Below are 20,989 nucleotides of genomic sequence, written 5' to 3'. Positions count from 1 at the left end.
CCGGGCGCGCTGGAAATTAGGGTTTGGGGGAGGGGATAAAGAGACGGGGGAGGAGGTCGAGGGGGGGCGGGGCGTGGGCGGGGCCGGCGGTAGGCTGCTGATGCAGTGTTGGTGCTGGTGGGATCAAAGCTTAGTGTCCTGCGGTGCGGAGCTTGGAACGGTACGGTGAGTGTCTGCTGCTTTCGCGCCTTCCAGGACCTGCGTTGCCACCGGGAGCCGGCGCTCTGTCGCCCAGTCTGCAGCTCCTAGGAAGAGGCGGGGGAAACGGGCGATCTGGGCGGAGGATCCTTTGTGTTGCCTCCAGGCTTGCTCAGGCAAGCACTGAAGGCAGAGAAGCTGGAAACAGCGCCGGTAGCGTGGTCCGGAGCTGGGAGCCCAGACCCGGGAGGCCAAGCCGGTGTCCCTAAACCTGGGTGAACCGGGGCAGGACTCAGACCCTCGAATATGGCGCAGGGGCCGCGCCGAGGCGCAAAAGGCGGAGTCCGGGGATCGGGAGATTGCCCTGGGCACCGAGCTTCAGGGGTGGGAGGGGGTGAGTCCATAGTTGGGGTGAGCCTGGGAGCCGTGTGGCTGGAGGTGGCGGGATCCTGGAGTTGCAGGCTGAAGTGTGGACTCCGGAGCAGAGGATGGGTAGGGGAAGTACTGCTCTGGGGCCTGAAGAATAGGCTGATGCTGACCTTAAGGCGGCTCTAAGGGACCCAGCCTCCCTGTTACAAGAGTATTTGGTCTCTACCTTTGGTCTTTTCCAGTGCTCTGGCATCTTTGGTTCTTGTGGAGAGCTAATTTTAAGCATTGCTCCTCTAACTCTCTTTCTTACTCTGAAGCCTTTCGTTAATACTCCACCTTATTCCTTTGTTGGTCAAAGTCACTGTAGGAGCTTGCATTGACATCTCTTGGACCATGCACAGAGAGCTTGTCCTTACTTCACACTTATTAGTTGGTCTCCTCTGAAGTCCGACTTGAGCAGCAGGGTCTTTACCTCATTCTTAGTTGAGTCACCCAGGAAACCCTTCTCAGGGACGTTCTCAGGACCCAACTTCCGCTGTTAGTCACTGAGCCTTGTAGACCCATGAATCTGACAGATTTGTACCTGGCTGACCCTTCTGAGTCTTGTGGACTTTCTAGGTGTCTGCTAGATTGTTACCCATCTCAGGGAACTGAAGCAACCTCCTTGCAGGTTTCTGCCTCCCCACCCCCACCCCCCAAGGTTCTTCTCCGGTGCACTCCTTAAAACATAAACAAAATCAGTTTTCTAGTTGTTCGTGTTTACCCTTAAGGCTTAAGGGCAAAACCCTATCCTCTAACGGGGTTGGCAAAGCCAAACCCTGGGTCTTGACTGTCTTCCCCGTTTTATCCTTTAATCGCGTGTCCTTTTGGTTTTTCTTTGCGCCCTCAGTCCACCGTCTCACCTTTTCTCCCCTTTTCTCCCCGCTGATACATTTGTCTATGAATAGGAGCTGCTATGGAGGTTTCAGTTCTTAGTTAACAATTCAAGGTTGAATCTTCCCATTCCTTCCTTTGGGGCAGGCATTTCCTGAAAGCAGCCTTGTCATTTCCTCTACTTTTGCTTGTTTGTTTGCCTACAGAACTGTGAGCAAACACCGCTAGGCACTAATTTTAGCATGGTGCCCTTCCTTACTGGGTTTTTTGCACAAGTGATTGCTCAACCATTTGTTTTATTACAGCAAAATGGTTGATTAAAATGTGGACTAGGAGATTTTGATGGATGGGAAATGTGGGGCCGTTGTTACAGTTTGAGTATACAAAATAGCAGAGGAGATGCTAAACTGGGGGTGTGGCCAGCCGTTGGGAAGCCACTTTGGCTGTGTTAATGGTAGAGCCCTGTCACAACCCAGTGTTGAAACTTTAAAGGCTTTGATTTGCTGTCCAGCAGAATAAGGCTTTTGCAAAGTAAGAATGTGTTTTAATCAGTGGAAGTTTATTGAAGCCTAGCAGTTCAACTGGTACAAAGTAACAAGTGAAATTCTGCACCTAATTAAATCAGATTGCTTTGTAGTCCTGCAGAAAGATTCTGTCTCCTGCCATTTTAAGTAAGAACCCTATATCTTTATCTGATCAGAGTGGTTCCAGTGCCACTCTATGGTTTCAAACTTAGCAACACATTCACTTCACCTGCTTTCTAAAGTTACAATACAGTCTTTTCTTCAAACACATTGCATTAGTTCTGATCTTCCTGTCAGATAATACTTAAAGTTCTACCCCAGTGATAGAGGTTGAAAATGATGTGGAAATTTTTACATTTTTTTTTTTTTAAGATTTTCTTTATTTTATGTATGTGAGTACACTGTCACTGTCTTCAGACACTCCAGAAGAGGGCACCAGATCTCATTATAGATGGCTATAAGCCACCATGTGGTTGCTGGGAATTGAACTCAGGACCTCTGGAAGCTCAGCCAGTGTTCTTAACCGCTGAGCCATCTCTCCAGGCCAAATTTTTACATTCTTAAGTACTGTTTTGTATGGTCTTTTAACAGATTAAACACTGTCTGAGGCCAGGACCTGGGTGCGTACCTGCTCCTTCATAAATAAGGCATAATCTATATAACTCACAGGGTTTTGTAAAGATCAGATGAAATAGTATATGTGACAATGTTTTGTTAAGGGTGACATTCTCCATAATAGTTCTTGTTTTGACCTCTTTGTTTTGGTCTTCAATATTGCCCAGAGAGCTTCATTCTGCTAAAGTACAATGAAATTATCTAATAAGGACTAAATGTGGGCTAGTTAACATCTACCTTGCTGCTGTTTTTAGATACCAGCAAACAAGAATATAAGCTCTGTATAGGGATAGGGTCTGCCTTTTCCACTGCTTCATACGCTGAGGGTTCAACAGTTGATATTCAGTAGATTACATGGCTATCTGTCATTGTTATAAAAGACATTAAGGATCTTCCACTCTACTTTTATTTCAACAACAACAACAAATTGTTTTCAAACAGGTCAGTAATTCTTACACATCCCTAAGAGCATATAGGTTTATCCTCTAAAGGTTTTGCTTGGGAGAGGACAAGACAGACCCTTTGCAGATAGTAAGCGCCACATTCTTTCCAGCTTGGGCCTCAAGGTCAGAGAGCTTCCTTAGACGAGATCCATCGAGTTCAGGGTGGTCTGGCTGTGGACAAAGGGCTTCATCAGGCTGGTCTGCCTTCCTGGTTGTGTGACTCATTGCAGAAACAAGAAAGCAAGATGATATATTTGTTCCTATGATATGTTCTCCATATTTTCTTTTCCTTTCCAGCTATCTTTTCATAAACATTAGAAGGTTGACACCAGCCAGTTCAATGAACCCCCAAAGGAACTGAGACCAGATGGAACAGATATGAGAATAAACAAAAGCAACCACTGGTGACATACACTGAGAACTCTTTTTCTTAACTATTGTGAAACGGGTGCTCTCTGTTTCACTTACTTAATATGAAAGTGCTTGTGAGTTTTTGTCCCCACGGATAGGTAGTTAATAGAATCCCAGTGTTCCTCCAATTGTTCTGAGCAGATGGGGAAGTAGGCTTTCCAGAAGCCGTTCTACAGTGTATTCATGTTCCTATTGATAGGAAGATAGGTAGGCATATGGGAAATGTGCTTAACCAGATATTTTACATTTATAGGTAGGATGAGAAACATCATAATCATTATTACTGTTTTCTTCATTGCAATAAATGTAGTAAGTGTTGACCTGTATTTGTAGGCTTTACCAACTGCAGGGAGAATAGAAATTGAATCTGTATTGAAATGTACAGACTTTATCATCCCCTGAACAATACTTCATAAAAATGTTATGTTGCACTAGGTATTATTAGTAATAAGTAGTAGGGGGCTGGAGAGATGGCTCGGCAGTTAAAAGCACTGGCTGCTCTTCCAGAGGTCCTCACTGTCTAATTTCGTGTTTTAGAAATAACTTCCCTTTTCCTCTGCTTTTATTCTGAGGGTTACTCGTTCTGTCTTACTCTACAGTTTCGAGGAAAAACTGGCAAACAATTATGTAAATAGAGAACAAGTTCCATCCCCTTGCTTCTTTAAGGAAAACACAGCTTGGAGCATTTAAATCTCTATTTCAGAGTGACAGCAAATTTGTGCTGACAGCATTTCTAAACCTCTGAACCATCTGATTGTTGTTCCAGCCCAGTGATCAGGGAACTAGAGAAGTGAGTCTGAAGCCTAAATTGCAGATTGTGGTGGAAGGTGCAGTACGTTACTTACAGCTCCCTGGTGACCATTACATGGATTTCATGACGTTTCTGCTCTGAATCCTAAACTAGTGTGGGGATCTTGGCCGAGCAGCAGTACATTGTAAAACTCTCTTGTTTATTTTCTCTACTTTAATGCCCTTAGCTCCTGATGTCATCTGGGACAGTCTATACATCCCTGAAGAGATTTTTTTTTTTCTAATCCTTCAGAGATGATGTCACCGCCCTTAGAATAATTTGTAAGCCAGCTGGGTGTTAGCTAATGGGGATGAGGTAATGCTAACAGTCTTTCCCAAGAGTATGGATTTGGTACCTCATGTGGGAAAAGCAGACGATGACAGATCGAGTCAGTGTGCCTATGTCTCATGCTGGAAAGACTTTGATTTAGCATGAAAATTTAGTAGTGTATTAAAAGGATCGAGACAATTTACAATGTTCAAGTACTAAGAATGGAAAACGTTATATAATATGGTATTTGTTTCTGAGATATCCTTATTAAACAGGGAGATACCATTTTAACTCTTGTTCTGAAAAGAATTATATATATTTTTCTTTATCCACCAGTTACTTTAGTAAAAGAATCAGCTGTCTTGGGGCTGACATCAAAGTGATTATAATTGCTTATGTTACAACTAATCTGAGTTCCTTTTTTAACTTTCCGTAACTGCTTATAGAATATTGGTTGGATATATGAAAAGGAAATGACCACTTAAAAGTCACCTCATGGCGCTGGAGAGATGGCTCAGTGGTTAAGAGCACTGACTGCTCTTCCAGAGGTCATGAGTTCAATTCCCAGCAACCACATGGTGGCTCACAACCATCTGTAATGAGATCTGATGCCCTCTTCTGGTGTGTCTGAAGATAGCATACTCATATAAAATAAATAAATCTAAAAAAAAAAGTCACCTCATATTTAGTTAAAATCTACCATTGGGGACCAGCAAGATGGCTCATCAAGTAAAGATGCTTTCTACAAAACCTGACGACCTGAGTTTGTTCCCCAAGATCCACCTGGTGGACAGAGAGAGCCAGAAACATCTCTGAAGGTTTTGCCCCCTGATCTCCATACCCACACGCCTGCATACACACACTAAATTATTTTTTAAGTACAGTTTAGGTCTTCCATCGGTCTGAGCCAGGAAGCAAATGATGTAAGGTTCTGAAAGCTGAGTGCTATGAACCTTATATCTGGGTGTGCCAGTCGGTAGGAGGGAATAGTTTTATTTCACAGCTTTATTGCTGTTATGACACAAAAGGTTATTAAAACTCAATTTTCCAGGGCCAGGCATGATGTTATGGACCTTTAATCCCAGTACCCGGGAGGCAGAAGCAAGCAGATCTTTAGAGTTTGAGGCTATTTTGGTCTACAAAGTGAGTTCTAGGACAGCCAGGGCTGTTACACAAGAAACCCTTTCTCTGTCTCTCTGTCTCTGTCTCTCTCTCTCTCTGTGTCTCTCTCTGTCTCTCTCTCTCTCAATAGGCCTGGGTATTTGTCTAGCACAATCCTGGTGACATGGCCTGCTATGCTGACAGTATTTTATAAATAACATTTGATACTACTTTCTAACATAGAAACAGTGTATTATAGAAAAACTAGATGAGATAAAAGAATGTTACAAAGTAATTAACTTGTCAGCAAACCTACCACTCAAAGAGCTGCTGCTAATATAGTAATTTGTAAAAAGAGAGGGTGCTAGATTTCTATAATCTTTCCACTTAACCTTGTGTTAGCATTTATGTCACCGATAAGGGATTCAAAACACCTCAAAAGACGATAGCTGCAATAGCTTGTATGGAGTTACTAAGTCAGTCATTTCTCTGTACTCACACTCTCTGTTTTTAAATAATGCGTGTTCTTCAATTTCCTTACTTCCTCCATTCCCCCAAGGTGTTTATACACACTCTAACTAGTCAGCTTACCACATCAAACTTCACAGTTTCTATGAGCAGATGAGGGGATCCTCCCAAAACACTCTCAGGAGGTCTTCTCAGTTTATGTCTCTCCCAGCTACCTCTCACGCAGATTTGCCAGCTTGGCATCTGATTCTGTTTTGGTGTTACCTGGTAGAATTTAGAAGTATGGCCACAGGATGCTAAAGGAGGTGTTTATTAGACTTTCTTGTCTCACAGTTTAGCTTCTAAGTCTAAAGGAAATGGGTGCCATCCTGTGAGAAGCACCAAGTCCTCATATCAATCACCTTCTGCCTCTCTGCTACCTCCTCTTAGTTTGTACTGGAGCTGTGACTCAGTGGTAGGCACTTACTTATGTCCCTGGATTAAATCCCCAGGACCGCCTAACAAATCCGTAAAATATTTTGCTTTTGTTTCCTTTACCGAGGATGTTGGCTCTCGTCTTACCTTAAATTTCGTATGTATGCCGCACATCTCTTAGCATCACTTCAGAGACCCCTGGCTTCTTCAGTTCCAGCATTATTAATTTCCCATCTCCCCATGCCTTTCTCACTGACCTAAGGACTGTGCCTTAACAAGGAGGACCCAGAGTCTTCTTCGGCCCTCACTCCCAACCAACTACTGCTCCATCTCCTCCCATTCACAGCCAAGCAGGAAAGAGCGTTTTCCTATGATGGGTAGAGATGTTTATATTGTGAGATTTTTCTCAGCCCAGGACAACCATTGGTTCCTTTAAAGTACAATTTTCAAAAAAAAATTAAAAACGTAACTGCTCGAATAGAAAAGAAAGTGGTGTCAAGACTTATTCAACTGCTAGTTGATTAATGGCATGGGAAGATCTTAAGTCCAGTTCAGAGGAGAACTAGAAGACCAAGCAGATGTAAAGGGTGAGTCTGTGCAGAGCAGTTCACTAGTAGTTATGAGATACCAGTGAACTTTGCTCTCGGGTCGTCTGCTGGCTTCACTTCCTCTAATCGACTGGTAAAGAGCAGGATGTCCAGACTGTCAACTATTCAGCTACAGTTCAGGCCTCAATCATCTTCCTGAAAGGCAATCACTACAATACAGAAGGATCGATCAAGTGAAAATCAATTGTTTCATTGTAAGACATTTACTTTTGGCTACAGACAAGAATCACGTATGTAGCTACTTGTTATGGCTTGATTTCCTACAAAGTTGTAAACTAGCCCAACCAATGGTCAGTTATACAAAAGGTTATGCCCTGGAGAACCCAACATGCCACTAAGATAGTGTCTAGTCATTTTGGCTTGATAGTCATTTTTGACTTGGATCGTTTCTCCTAACAGTCCCTGCTGTAACCAACAATCCCCACTGTAGCTGTGACATTTTTCATAAAGCCAGTGGCCTTCCTCCTTCATTTAAATTGGCCTTCTGACAAGGTTGGAAAGGTGAACGTCCCTTCAGGCTTCTTCAAGTCTTGGCACACCACGTCTACCCAGTCTGCTTTGCTCTCAGGTCGACTGGTAAACAGCAGGATGCCCAGACTGTCAACTGTTCAGCTGTAGTTCAGGCCTCCATCATCTCCTCCTGGGACTTTTCCAGAGGACTTCTCACTGGCCGAGTGGCCTTCCCTGAGTAGCGCCCTGGCCCAGCACTGTCAAACTGGTCTTCGTGTACTTTGAGGAGAACAGATTGTTTCCAAGCCTTTGATCTAGCTGATACTTGCCGCACATCCACCCAGTTCTGTTTTCTTTCTAGACTTCAAGTTTCCTGAAGGCAGGAATTTGACGCAAAGTCTGTGCTCTCTAAATACTTGATTGCCAACTTAAAAACATGGGGCATCCCAGTAGGGCCCACATCCTGTGGTTTTCTAGAAAGCGAAAAGCCTTCATAGGAATGCAAACCACTGACTGGCTCTTGGAGGCCTGTGAGGCACTGGCCTCCTCTTCTGTGGTCAGGCTGAAGAGCTGTCACTTCCTCTTCCTAGCGTCTTCCTCTGTGTTCCCAACAGCACACCTATCGTTGGAGCCATCAGTTAGTGGGGATGTAGCATTTCTGACCTCAGCATCGGGCTAAGGTTAAAAGTTGTATTTTGTTTGAAATATTTGTCATGGCCAGGGATTCTAGAGTCTGGACAGTCATTCGAGATCTTTAGTCCTTGTTTTATGTCCCTTTTCTGTTTGTCTGTCTTCTTTATCTGGGGAGGTACACTACCACACCCAAATGTCTTTCCTTTTGGAGAACTCTAGAAAGGCAGCTGGCTTCCTTAGCGTAGCAGATGAGGAGAGGCGCCCGTGCCTTGTTTTAGGATGGAGTCACTTAGTATCAAGAGTCAAGTTTCTGGGTAGAAGAATCTGGATCTTCACCGATGTGGTATGGTGTTGTGTGAGCTTGACTGTTGAGGCTAGTGTTTGAGTTCTGTTTTAGTTATATTGAGCTGGGAGCCAAGTTCTAGTACATAACTTGAGTTGTTGGGCGACCAGGAAAGAAGGTATCGGTTTTGATTTCCAGGGACAAACAAATGGAAAAAAACAAACAAACAAACAAAAAAACAAAACTGATTGAGCTGCACACTCTCTTTTCTTGATGTAATTCTTAGTTAAGAAAGCACGTAGGGCCCATGCTGTGGTGCCATTGCAAAGGATCGTTCTCCACACATCTGACTTATGGGGCCAATAGCGTTCGATATAAGACAAAAAAATTGGGAGAAATCAGCGTGGCATTGCTAATACCCAACAGTTCCTCTCTAGCAATTCATCATGAGTAACTTCTCCTTTTCCCCCCTCTATTCTATCGAAGAAAAGTGACCATGGACAACAACAAAACCTCCGTGGATTCAAAATCCATTAATAATTTCGAAACGTGAGTATTTATTTTTATTTGTTGTTGTTGTTTAAGGCAGGTTCCTCACTTACTCCAGGTTAACCTGGAGCGCTGTAGTCCAGACTGGCTTTAAACTTGTGATGGTTCTCCGATTTCTGTTGTCTAAATGCTAGACAAATGGGCAAGAGATACTGTGCCTGAACTTGGTATAAATATAATCCCGTATAGTCAAAGACAGATGGGTTAGCACAGTACAGCTCACTCTGAGGAGTAGGGAAGCAGAGAGAAAGGGGCTTTCAAAACAAAGAGACCAGGCTACCTCTTGCCCCAAGAGCTGTGCAGCTTATGTAAACTCTCGTCTCTGATTCTCCTCTTGAGGACAGGGTGGCTGTTTAGGTCCTATGTTAAGTGCCCTTATATTTCTGGCTTGGGAGTCTCTGTTCTTTATTAACTAACGTATATCCCGTCTTAGTCTGGTGCTGGCTCATAAAGGAGGCAACAGAAGACGAGGAAGAATCAGCTTTAGGTGGTGGGAATTACAGTTCAATTACAAGTGGTCAAGGGTTACAAGTTTTTCAGCCCTTATCCAAAATGACAGAACCTAGGATAATTTAGACTTCGGACTCTCAGATTGGAACATATTCACATGTATACAGCATAAATGCATTAGAGCTGGGACCCATGCCAAGTGTGTGTGTGTGTGTGTGTGTGTGTGTGTGTGTGTGTGTGTGTGTGTGTGTGTGTGTGTGTGTACAGGTGTGTATGTATGGCAAGGCACGTGTGGAGGTTAGAGGCCAACTTGTCCTTGTTTCTGCAGCAGAAATACCCTAGGCTATTAGTCAGGCTCTGGCCTACTTCCTGTCTCCACCTCCCATCTGGTGGCAGGGGTACTGTGAATGCAGATGTGTGCCACCAGGTAGAGCAGTGGTCTCAACCTTCCTAACGCTGCAGGTCTTTAATACAGTTCCTCAGGTTCTGGGGAACCCCACCCCCAACCATAAAATTATTTTCCTTGCTACTACAGAACTGTAATTTTGCTGCTGTTAAGAATTGTAATTTAAGGGCTGGAGAGATGGCACAGTGATTAAGAGCACCAACTGCTCTTCCAGAGGTCCTGAGTTCAAATCCCAGCAACCACATGGTGGCTCACAACCATCTGTAATGAGATTCGATGCCTTCTTCAGTTGTGCCTGAAGACAGCTACAGTATACTTATATATAATAAATAAATCTTAAAAAAAAAATTGTAATTTAAATACCTGATATACAGGATATCTGCTGATATGTGACCCTTACGAAAAAGTCATTTGACTTCCAAGGGACTTATGACCCACAAATTGAGAACCTCTCTGACTTAGAGAGTTTTATATAGTTTCCAGGGATTGAACTCGGGGCTGTTAGAACTGCTTAGAAAGCACTATTACCTTCTGAGTTGTCTCCCTGGCCTATAAATTCTAAATACTATGAATTCATTGCTGTTTCATATAAATTATATACATGCACACCAAAGCTAATTTTATATATTTTTAGAGTACCTGTGTTTTGAAAGTGAACCATTACATGGGGCTTGGTGTGGAATTTTCCGCTTGTGGCATTATATTAACATTCAAAAACTTGCCAATTTTACAGCATTTCCAATTGTAGATTTCTGGACTAGCAATGTATAGTTTATGTGACCTAATTTTCTCTGTAAAATGTGGAGTCTTTACCTCCAACTAAATATAATGGTTCTTTTTTGTCTGCCTTTGACTTCTTTTACTCTTTCTACCATTATTTTTAGAATTGTGTAAAACGTATGGCTGAGTATGTGCCCTTCACAGTGTTGATGATTAGCTGTTCCTAGAGTCCTCCTAGATTTGGGTCAGGCTTGTGCTCAGTCTGTGTCACATTTCTTGGAACGCTGCCACGCCTTTATAAGCATATTGCCCTGGGCTAGTTTCACCCAGCCACACTGAGGCTCTACTAGAGGATAGCCTTTGAGCCTATCAAGACTTTTAAGGAAATGGTTTCTGACCTCTGACCTACCTAGCTAACATGTTTATATAAGTGACTTTCACCCAAGTATTTTCAAGGATTTATAATGGTTCAGCTGTGTATTAATAAGTTATTCAATGGTTCAGCTCATACAGTTTAAGGGTTGTTTTAGTGCGGGGGTGGGGGATGGGAGGTGGGGGAGGATGGTGGTGAGGGGGCTGTCTTAGATAGCGGACTGCCCAGAACCAGCCTAGGCTACCTATAGCAAAACTCCACCCCAAAAACCAAAAATCTTAAAAAAAAAAAAAAAAAAAAAAAAAAATTGCGCTTTTATCATGAAGGAGAGATTATTTCACACAATATCAATTGTTTATAAGGATGTAGTTGGTAAAATTTTTTTGGACTTTATAGGAAAGCCTTCTACCTTAATTCCATCATAAGATCTGAGCGCCCTCCAGCACTTCACTTAGCTTTGCTAGGTCATTTCCTCGTCAGTTAAATGCGTTGTTGAGAGCGGGTTTATGCTTTTTTTTCTCCTTGGTGATTGGAATCAAACCCACATGCTGTGAAATTTGAATGAAGGAAGGATGTAACATGAAGTTGATACATTGATAGCCTTACTAAACACATGCTAACTGTTCTTCTTATGAGTCATACAAGTTGTATTAATGAAAATCCTCGTTTCCATGTTTGTAACCGTCTTTGATTTCCACGCAGAAAGACTATCCATGGAAGCAAGTCAATGGACTCTGGAATATATCTGGACAGCAGTTACAAAATGGATTACCCTGAAATGGGCTTATGTATAATAATTAATAATAAGAACTTCCATAAAAGCACTGGTATGTATCTAATGTAACTTTTTAGACATTTCAAACATATATGCCATTTACATTGGATATAATATGACACGCAGTGAGTAATTTTGAGTCAGGAAACTGATACAGAAACCGCAAAGTGGAGATGCCCTGGAACCTTACAGGTCCCATAGTCAGTATGAACTCTTCTTCCTTGTTGAACATCTCTGCCTCTCCTGTGACTGCGAAAGGCGGGGTTCTGCTGCTGCCCAACAGAGCCAGTTCCCCGGGGCTGAGTGAAGAGAAGAAAAGGTTTTATAAGCAACAAGCTAGCAGGGATGAAGATGAATGACTGGCATCTGAGGTTGTCTGCCCTGGGGCAGCTTAGAAAGTATCTAATGATCTCAGCCTCTAACTCACAGCCTGAGGCAAGTGTCATTCCTGAGCCAGTTCTAGAATACAAGTTAGAGCCTCTGATCTCAGGTTACTGAGCTGTCCCCACCCCCTGCCATGTTTCCAGTTTGCATCGATATGTGTCCTGCTTCAGGCAAAGTGTGCTTCTGTGTTTACAGCTACTGTTTGACTGAGGCCTCCACCCCAACCCGAGAACGAGAGTTTGGTGAAAGCAATGGTGTTTAAATTAACTCTACTAGTAGTGTTAGGCTATGACTCAGAGCTCGTACTGTAGATCTCCCACACTCTAGTGGAAGGCTACACCTCCAGGAGTATATGGGCAGCAGGAAGTGGACCTGAGAGGTTTTGTTGTTGTCGTCATTGTTTTGATGTTTTATTTTGTTATTGTGTTTTTTCGAGACAGAGGTTTCTCTTGTGTAGTCCTGGAATTCACTCTATAGACCAGGCTGGCCTCGAACTTGGGATCTACTTGCCCCAGCCTCCTGAGTGCTGGGATTAAAGGCCTGTGCTATCACCTGGCTTTCCTTCCTTCCTTCTTTTAAAACCAAGTTTCTCTCAGGCTAAGCATACAGTATGCCAAGAGCAGAATTTTAAGCCCATTCATGCTCAGCATCCCTTGTGGGTACACATGAGGCTGGTAATAAGCTTGGTGTGATGGTTGGAAAGACTGAATGTTACCCACACAGCAGCATACCTGATGATCAATGCTAATCTGACAATAGTTGTAGATTTCTTTCCTTGTACAATGTATAAGCAGTACCATGTCTTACAGCTGATTCAACGCTGAGCAAACAGAGTGTCTCTGAGCAAACTACAAAAACCAAACTTAGGCCACATACTTTTTTTCTATCTTCTAGAATTATTTAGTAGATATTGTCATATTACATGAAATAAATTAGCAAGTTTTTAGAAAAACAATGACCATTTCCCCATGGTCTTTGAAAATCTTCAACATGAACTGGCATGGTTACCCATGCCTGAAATCTAGGCCCTTGGGAGGGTTATTGTGAGTTCAAGACCAGGTTGAGCTACACGAGAGGCTTTGCTTGTAAGTGAATGAGTGAATGAATGAATGAGAAAGCAAAAGAGTGCTCCATCATATAAATGAATCACAGTTTATCAAGCAAACCTCTATTGCCGGGCATCTAAGTCCCCTCTTATTTTCAGTGTTTAAGCTACTGTAGAGGATTTCCCTGACATGACCGCTTGCAGCAGCTAATACAATAGAGTCTTATATGCTAGCAGGGTATAAACTGTCACCATGATCAAAATAAGAAGGTCAGCATTTAAAAGGAAGAGTTTATTGGCTGTGTGAATGGCTGCACAGTTCATTTATTCTCAAAGGAGTTGTTCTTGTAACATGCAACTAAGAGCTCTTTCTGTTCCAAGGAATGTCAGCTCGCAATGGTACCGATGTCGATGCAGCTAACCTCAGAGAGACATTCATGGCCCTGAAATACGAAGTCAGGAATAAAAATGACCTTACTCGTGAAGAAATTATGGAATTGATGGATAGTGGTAAGAAATCACCAATTCAAATCGTGTCCTTTGGAAGCTTCTGTGTGAGGTGGACGGCAACTCAGAGCTGGTCGAAGGACAGAGATTAAGTGTCTGCGGAGCTCAGTCAGAGTAGACACCCATATCCCAGCCCACACAGAAACCCAAGGCACCATTGCAGAACACGAGCAGGGAGAGTGTAAGAGCAAGACAGCATCGCTGCAAGCAGGAACTCACAGCAGTCTGCATTCTTACACAGAAGGGAGCCTCGGGAGCCATTGACAGCACTTAAGGGCTGCTGGAGGAGGGAGAGTTCACTTTATTTAAGGGTGTGGCCCCTGATTGGTTGACTGTGCTCCAATGTCTATATATGGCCAGCACAGATTGAACCCTGTGTTATTAAAGGGAGGGGGGCATAAAATTGGGAGGAGTTGGGGATATGCGTGTGTGAATATGATCAAAATTGCATGTGTGGAGTTCTCTAACAATGACCTTCATTGAGTCATTTTGCTTTAAGGTCTAGCTATAATTATAGAGAGATAGGGAAGTATGAAAATTATAGAATTATACTGTACATTATTCTGATTGCTTTGTTTCTGAGATACAGTCTCACTATCTAGACAGGCTCACCTCCACCTGCCTCTGCTCCCTGTGTGTTGGCACTAAAGGCATGCGCTACCACACCCAGATGCTTAAATATTCTAGTAAAAAGTAAAAAAAAAAAAAATAAGTTAGTGGTGCCATTCTCTAAAAGTGGTTCCAAATGCGCCCGGCTTATGTTAGTCTTAGATGATCTTGAACTTCTAGTCTCAGCTTCGTCATCTTGCGGTCATGGTGTAACGGTAACCCTAGAGCTCAGAAAGCCAAGACTATGACGTCAAAGCCATCTTAGTCCGATGAGAAAGCCAGATACAAACCAGCCAGCCACGGGTTCTTCACTGTCCTCCCGGACAGTTGTGAAGCTGCCGAGTGCCTTCCTGCCTCTGTCCTGATTCGTGTTATTTCTTTCAGTTTCTAAGGAAGATCACAGCAAAAGGAGCAGTTTTGTGTGTGTGATTCTAAGCCATGGCGATGAAGGAGTAATTTTTGGAACGAACGGACCTGTGGACCTGAAAAAACTAACTAGTTTCTTCAGAGGCGACTACTGCCGGAGTCTGACTGGAAAGCCGAAACTCTTCATCATTCAGGTGGCTCGTTGAGAGCAGCCTGGTGCTCACTTAAAGGGATTTCATACTTAAATATCAGAATTTACTTTTGGCTCTGGGGCTACAGAACTGTTATATTTTTTATTTATTTGAACAACCATTTATGGAATTTGGAGTGTTTGTCTTAGTCAGGGTTTGTATTCCTGAACAAAACATTATGACCAAGAAGCAAGTTGAGGAGGAAAGGGTTTATCCAGCTTACACTTCCATGTTGTTCATCAACAAAGGAAGTCAGGACTGGAACTCAAGCAGGTCAGGAGCTGATGCAGAGGCCATGGAGGGATGTTACTTACTGGCTTGCTTCCCCTGGCTTGCTCAGCTTGCTGTCTTATAGAACCCAGGACCACCAGCCCAGGGACGGCACCACCCACAGTGGGCTGGGTCCTCTCCACTTGATCACTAATTGAGAAAGTGCCTTACAGCTGGGTCTCATGGAGGCATTTCCCAAGGGAGGCTCCTTTCTCTGTGATCACTCCAGCTTGCGTCAAGTTGACACACAAAACCAGTACAGTGTTGCTTTTATATCAGAAAAACTCCCTAGTTCTCAGACCGCTCTTACAGTCTTTAGACATAAGTCATGTGTTCATGTGTATGTTTTATAAGAAGTGTATGTCTTGGGGGTTGGGGATTTAGCTCAGTGGTAGAGCACTTGCCAAACACAGGCCCTGGGTTCGGGTCCCCAGCTGGAAAAAAGAACCAAAAAAAAAAAAAAAAAAAAAAAAGTGTATGTCTTCCAACACACAGGCCTGCCGGGGTACGGAGCTGGACTGCGGCATTGAGACAGACAGTGGAACTGACGATGATATGGCATGCCAGAAGATACCAGTGGAGGCCGACTTCCTGTATGCTTACTCTACTGCACCCGGTGAGGAAACATCAAAGGGGTGTTATGTGTGGGTTTTAGGTGAATTATATTGGGACACATTATAAAGCTCAGCAGTGGAGAGTGTTCCAAAGGCTATTCAAGATGTTTATATTCCCTTCACAATGGTGCCCTTATGTCCCTAAAGTAACTAACCACCATCTTAGTTACTTTTCTGTTGCTGTAACAGAACACCATGACCGAGGTAACTTACAAAAGAAAATGTTTAATTTGCAGCTCATGATTGCAGAGGTTAAATTCCATGGACCATTGTGGCAGGAAAAGGGGGTGCGGGTGGAGGTGGGGGGCAGGCATGGCAGTAGACAGGTAGACTCATATCCCCATCTACAGGCACAGCACAAGGTAGAGAACTAACTGGGAACGATATGGGCTTTTGAGTCCTCAAAGTCATCTGACCACCACTTTCATCAAGGCCATACTTCCCAATTCTTCCCAAATAGTTCCACCAACTCTGGACCAAGGATTCGAACATATGAGCCTCTGGGGGCCATTGTCATATAAACGACCACACACACACACACACACACACACACACACACACACTACACAATTAATTAATTAAAAATAAATAAAATATACTCACTTGTTTGTTTTATGCAGTGGGTATCTTTCCAAGCAGTGTACTTCTAAGTACACTGAATGAGTTCAATAGTTATTCTGAAAATAAATACAAAACCACCATTTTCTTCTTTTGGGGCTTTTTGAATATTATTTATTATATTCGTCCAGATGCCCCATAGGCAAGCTAATGTCGTTTTTGAAAAGCGTGCGTCTATAAGGGGCTGAGTAGTCAGCTTAGTAGTTAAGGGCACTGTTACTCATGCGGAGGACTTCAGATGCTCACATCTGCATGGTAGATCACAACCACAGGGGTTCTGACTCCCTCATGGGCATAGGCCACTCGTGTGCTACACTCACATACATGCAGGCAAAGAAGTCAGATACAGAAAATAAATCAAAGAAATCAGACACATAAAATAAATAAGTAGAGAAACATTTTTAAAGTGCGTGTATGTAAGCAGTTTATTTCCTGCCTAAGTAGGATTAATGTCAGGTGTTCTGACTGAAACACCATGTTATCGACCTGGTCCCTTTCAGATAGCTTTGCTTTTATATGGTCATATCTTCCTCTTCCTCACCCTGACCTGTTCCGTCCTGTGGGAAAGAGACCAGAAAGCAGAACTGAGGATATCAACGGTGGTCAACGTTGCCTTTTCTTTTCCAGCTGAGAGCAGTGAGGTCTGAGACCAAGGGTGTTGATTCTCTTTGCTTTGCGTGGCTTATGAGACTGAGGAAGCTTATGTTTATCTTGATCATTATGGTTATATAAAAGTGCATCCTCTCCTCCAAAGTGATGCTGTGATGTAATGACAGATATGGTCCTTCGTGTCTTGCCTCGTAGGTTACTATTCCTGGAGAAATTCAAGGGACGGGTCGTGGTTCATCCAGTCACTTTGCGCCATGCTGAAACTGTACGCGCACAAGTTGGAATTCATGCACATCCTCACTCGTGTTAACCGGAAGGTGGCCATGGAATTTGAGTCCTTCTCCCTGGACGCCACTTTCCACGCAAAGAAACAGATCCCGTGTATTGTGTCAATGCTCACAAAAGAACTGTACTTTTATCACTAAAGGAATGACTGGGAGTGGGGTGGGGGCATGTTTCAGTTTTGTTTTTTTGGTTTTTTGGTTTTTTTTTTTTATTTGAATGCCAAATGAGAAAACTGTCAGGGAGACCTTTTTTTTCCCCTCTCATTAAATCAAATCCGATGTTCCAGGTCGTCATTGAACAATACCACTGCCTGCAATGCAGCCACAATACAGCTACCTCAGCTTTGATATCAGGTAGTTGAAATTTAATTAGGAACAAATAAATGTCAATAATGGTACTGTCATCATAGAAGAAATTGCAAAGTCACACTTTGGTAATTAGCGAGATTTGGTGCCACTATGAATTTGAAATCATGAAGCAGTGATGATTTTATACCCCCTCCTCACGTATAGAATGTCACTTTAGTTTTCGTTAAGCATATGGACGATAATGTCAAGTGGTATGTCTTAGAACTTGAATCCATGAGCACAGTCAAAGGCTCGAACCCTGGTTTTGGAACTGATCTGTGGAAATGAAGAGTTGGAGCACTGTAGCACACATTATAGCTACTGGTTTTGTGACAGTTGACCAGGTCACATATTTATTATTTAAGACAAAAGTTGTGTTTTATTATTGGAACAAAAATAACTTTATATGAGAGGAAAACCATGTGCGAACTTGGTTGGTTTGTTGATGAAGGCTGCCATCCTTCAGTGGTGGACATGACGACAGGGTGCTACGATCCACCAGCATTTGTTTCTTACTTATTCTTATGCAAATCAGCCTAATTTTACAGACCAGCAAAATATCTAAAGCGCGATTACGCAACAGCCTCAAATTGTTGACTATTAGAATGGAATAAAGAAATTCTACAGGAACATACCATAATACCAGTTGTCAAGCAGAGCGTAAGGAAAGGAGTAATTGGAAAGAAGATGGTTTGAGCCAGAGCAGAGCCATGGGCACATCTTCAGAAAAGGCCTGCTAGTTGGACCCACCTTGTGAGCACTGGTCTGTATGGATGATGTCCAAGTTACCACATGAGACTGAACCAGATCAGAAGCTCCTGCAAAAAGGCTTTCCCAGAGTGCTGAGCGTCTCAAGAAAGTTCACTGGACTCCATGTACAGAGTCTGTAGCATGCTGCCTTTTCTGTTGAGTTTACAATGAAAGGAAAATAATGGTGATATTTGTATCGTCACTAGAAATGAAGGGCCCTGGCACACTGGACTTGGAAAGCATCCAGCAATAGACCCTGCAGCCCAGTGGAGGAGCTGCAGACTGGAGTCCACCCCGCCCCCCATCAGGAGGTCTGTGCTCCAGGCTTCCTTAATCATGGAGGTGCTGAGTCATCGCGTTGGGTCCAGCATTTCCCATAAGCCTCCTTTTTGCACAAAGAAAGGAAGGAACTCACATTAACTGATAGTAGGTTCTTGTTTAGACTGGATTTACTGTTAACTCTTTTCTAAGTAAATACAGCATGTGGTGGTATTTTAAAGTGTGTTCCCATGTGACAATTTTGTAAAAGTCATGTATCTTGCATTTTTCTTTCAAAACATAAATTCAGATTTAAAATTATCAGTGAATTTGAGGGATTTTGTTGTTGTTGTTGTCGTCATCGATGATACTTTGGATGCTGTGATAAGTAAATGAAAGTTAAGAAAATTTTAACCCACAGTTTAATTTGGGAGAGTCAAAGAGGGTGCAGCAGGGCTTAATCTAGTATTTTAAGGTGTTGGCAAGTGGAAAACCTCTGAGAAGATGGATATGATTTAAACCCAGAAGACGAATATAGGAAGGGGTGGGGACTCATGCCCTCCAATGTTTACATAATAACCATAGCTTCTATAAGCCCAAGGTCAAAAGTGGATCAAGGAACTCCCATTTCCAAGGATGAGAGTGGCATGAACGTTTTTGTCCAGCCTTTTTTTAACCCGGGGAGAGGGGTGGTAGAGAGACGGCTCAGTGGTTAAGAGCATTGGCTGGCCTACACATACACAAGATAAAAACTATCAACCCAGTAGAAAAATTGGCCCCTGATGTGAACAGAGTAAGTGAAAACAAAGCCCATATCTTTTTTTTTTTTTTTTTTTTTTTTCCGGAGCTGGGGACCGAACCCAGGGCCTTGCGCTTGCTAGGCAAGCGCTCTACCACTGAGCTAAATCCCCAACCCTAGCCCATATCTTTTAAGGTAACCCAAACCCTTCCATTGTAATAAGCTGAATCTAAAGAATGAGATCACCTACCAACCAGCCAGTACTGCCCAAGTGCTGGACTTACAGGCATTCATCACTAGGCCAAGCTTGCCCTGTGGCTTAAGACATGTTGCATGAATATTCATGAGATGGATGGCATATTCATGGGAGTAAGGTGACCATTTTAACCCTTCCAAATCATGGTGAACCAGATCTCTTGGCTCATTCCCATGATCCTCTTTAAAAAGAGAAGCAAACTCCCCCAAAAATTGAGGTTTCCTAAGGTTGTCGACCCCTTTGTCTTAATAGAGATGGGTGGTAATTTGGTGAGGTTCCCTGGTTCTTAGTTTCTACTTTGTGGAGAAGAATCCAAATGCAGCTTAAAAGATGGAGTAAACCACTAAGGGTCATTTCAAAACCCTGGAAACACAGCTACCAAGAAACTGATATAGTGAGTGTTCCGTGGCTACCTCATATCTAACACCTCGCCCTCCGATCCTTGGTGGGAGTTGTGGAACAGTAAGACCCAACTGAGTCTGTGGTCAGAAATGGCTTGTCTGAGTCAGAGGGGAAGCAGGTTTTACAGTGAAGAGACATGAGCTTCGACGAGGTAGATAGGGTATTTTCCTCCCATTCAATGCATGATACCCACTTCCTTCCCAGCATCAATAATCTGTTAGACTCCCTACCAGAGGGTTGGAGAGATGGCTCAGCCGTTAAAGTCTAGGCTCACATCTGAAAATATAAGAATCCCTCTCAGAACTCAGGGGCATTCTTTAGTGCTATGTCCCAGTTTGTTAGCGAATACAATTGAAGAATGTGGAAACACAGGGCAAGGCATGGTGGGGAGGGCTACAGATTCTCCTTGGGTTTTTTTGGAGTGCCCCATCCCCTGATCTGTTCAACCACTTGGAAACTGAATCTCATCAGAACTTCTAGAACTCAGGCCACAGCAACTCTACTTCCTCGGGAGTAAGGCGAGGGTGGGCCAGTCCGAGCAGCCTACCCACTAGCATAAACTTATGTGTCAGCTAAAGGGGCTTGCTATTAATATCAAAAGTCACCCCTCTCTCTCTGGAAATTCTAAGCAGTTTAAGACTTCTGTATGCAGGAAGTAGGGGGACGATCGTATGTTTCTCGTCCTGGACTTGAGGGAATTTGTAATTATAGATTTACTTGGCAAGAAGAGTTGAAAATGGTACATGGCGTGTTTCAGGACACACAGGCTGCCTGGTGACAGGAAAGAGCTGGCGTGTTATTGGGTTCATTGTGGGATCTAGAGTATTAATCATGAGAATGGCATTGTCCTCTTCTGGCTTATGGGAATTTTTCCCATTTAAGATAATAGAGCAATAACCAGATTGTCCCTGGAGACATTTTTTTTTTTTTTTTTTGGTTCTTTTTTTCGGAGCTGGGGACCGAACCCAGGGCCTTGCGCTTCCTAGGCAAGCACTCTAACCACTGAGCTAAATCCCCAACCCCCCCTGGAGACATTTTAACATTACCTTGTACCTGGTGGGGTCTTGTGATGAGAT

The 20,989-nt window shown here is 43.2% G+C and overlaps 1 protein-coding gene across 1 annotated transcript; it reads left to right on the top strand.

Moving 5' to 3' along the window:
- Window positions 1–79: 79 nt before the first annotated feature.
- Window positions 80–18,919, top strand: Casp3 (caspase 3). Its single transcript, XM_032918881.1, has 7 exons — window positions 80–165; window positions 8,872–8,939; window positions 11,591–11,715; window positions 13,474–13,602; window positions 14,593–14,768; window positions 15,531–15,651; window positions 17,072–18,919. Exons 2-7 carry the CDS (start codon window positions 8,887–8,889, stop codon window positions 17,299–17,301), a joined length of 834 nt encoding a protein of 277 aa, XP_032774772.1. The 5' UTR covers window positions 80–165; window positions 8,872–8,886; the 3' UTR covers window positions 17,302–18,919.
- Window positions 18,920–20,989: the final 2,070 nt, after the last annotated feature.

This window comes from Rattus rattus, chromosome 13, assembly GCF_011064425.1.
Source record: "Rattus rattus isolate New Zealand chromosome 13, Rrattus_CSIRO_v1, whole genome shotgun sequence".
Classification (NCBI taxonomy): Eukaryota; Metazoa; Chordata; class Mammalia; order Rodentia; family Muridae; genus Rattus; species Rattus rattus.
Note: the sequence above shows the minus strand (reverse complement) of the source record. Positions and strands in the feature narration are given on the sequence as shown.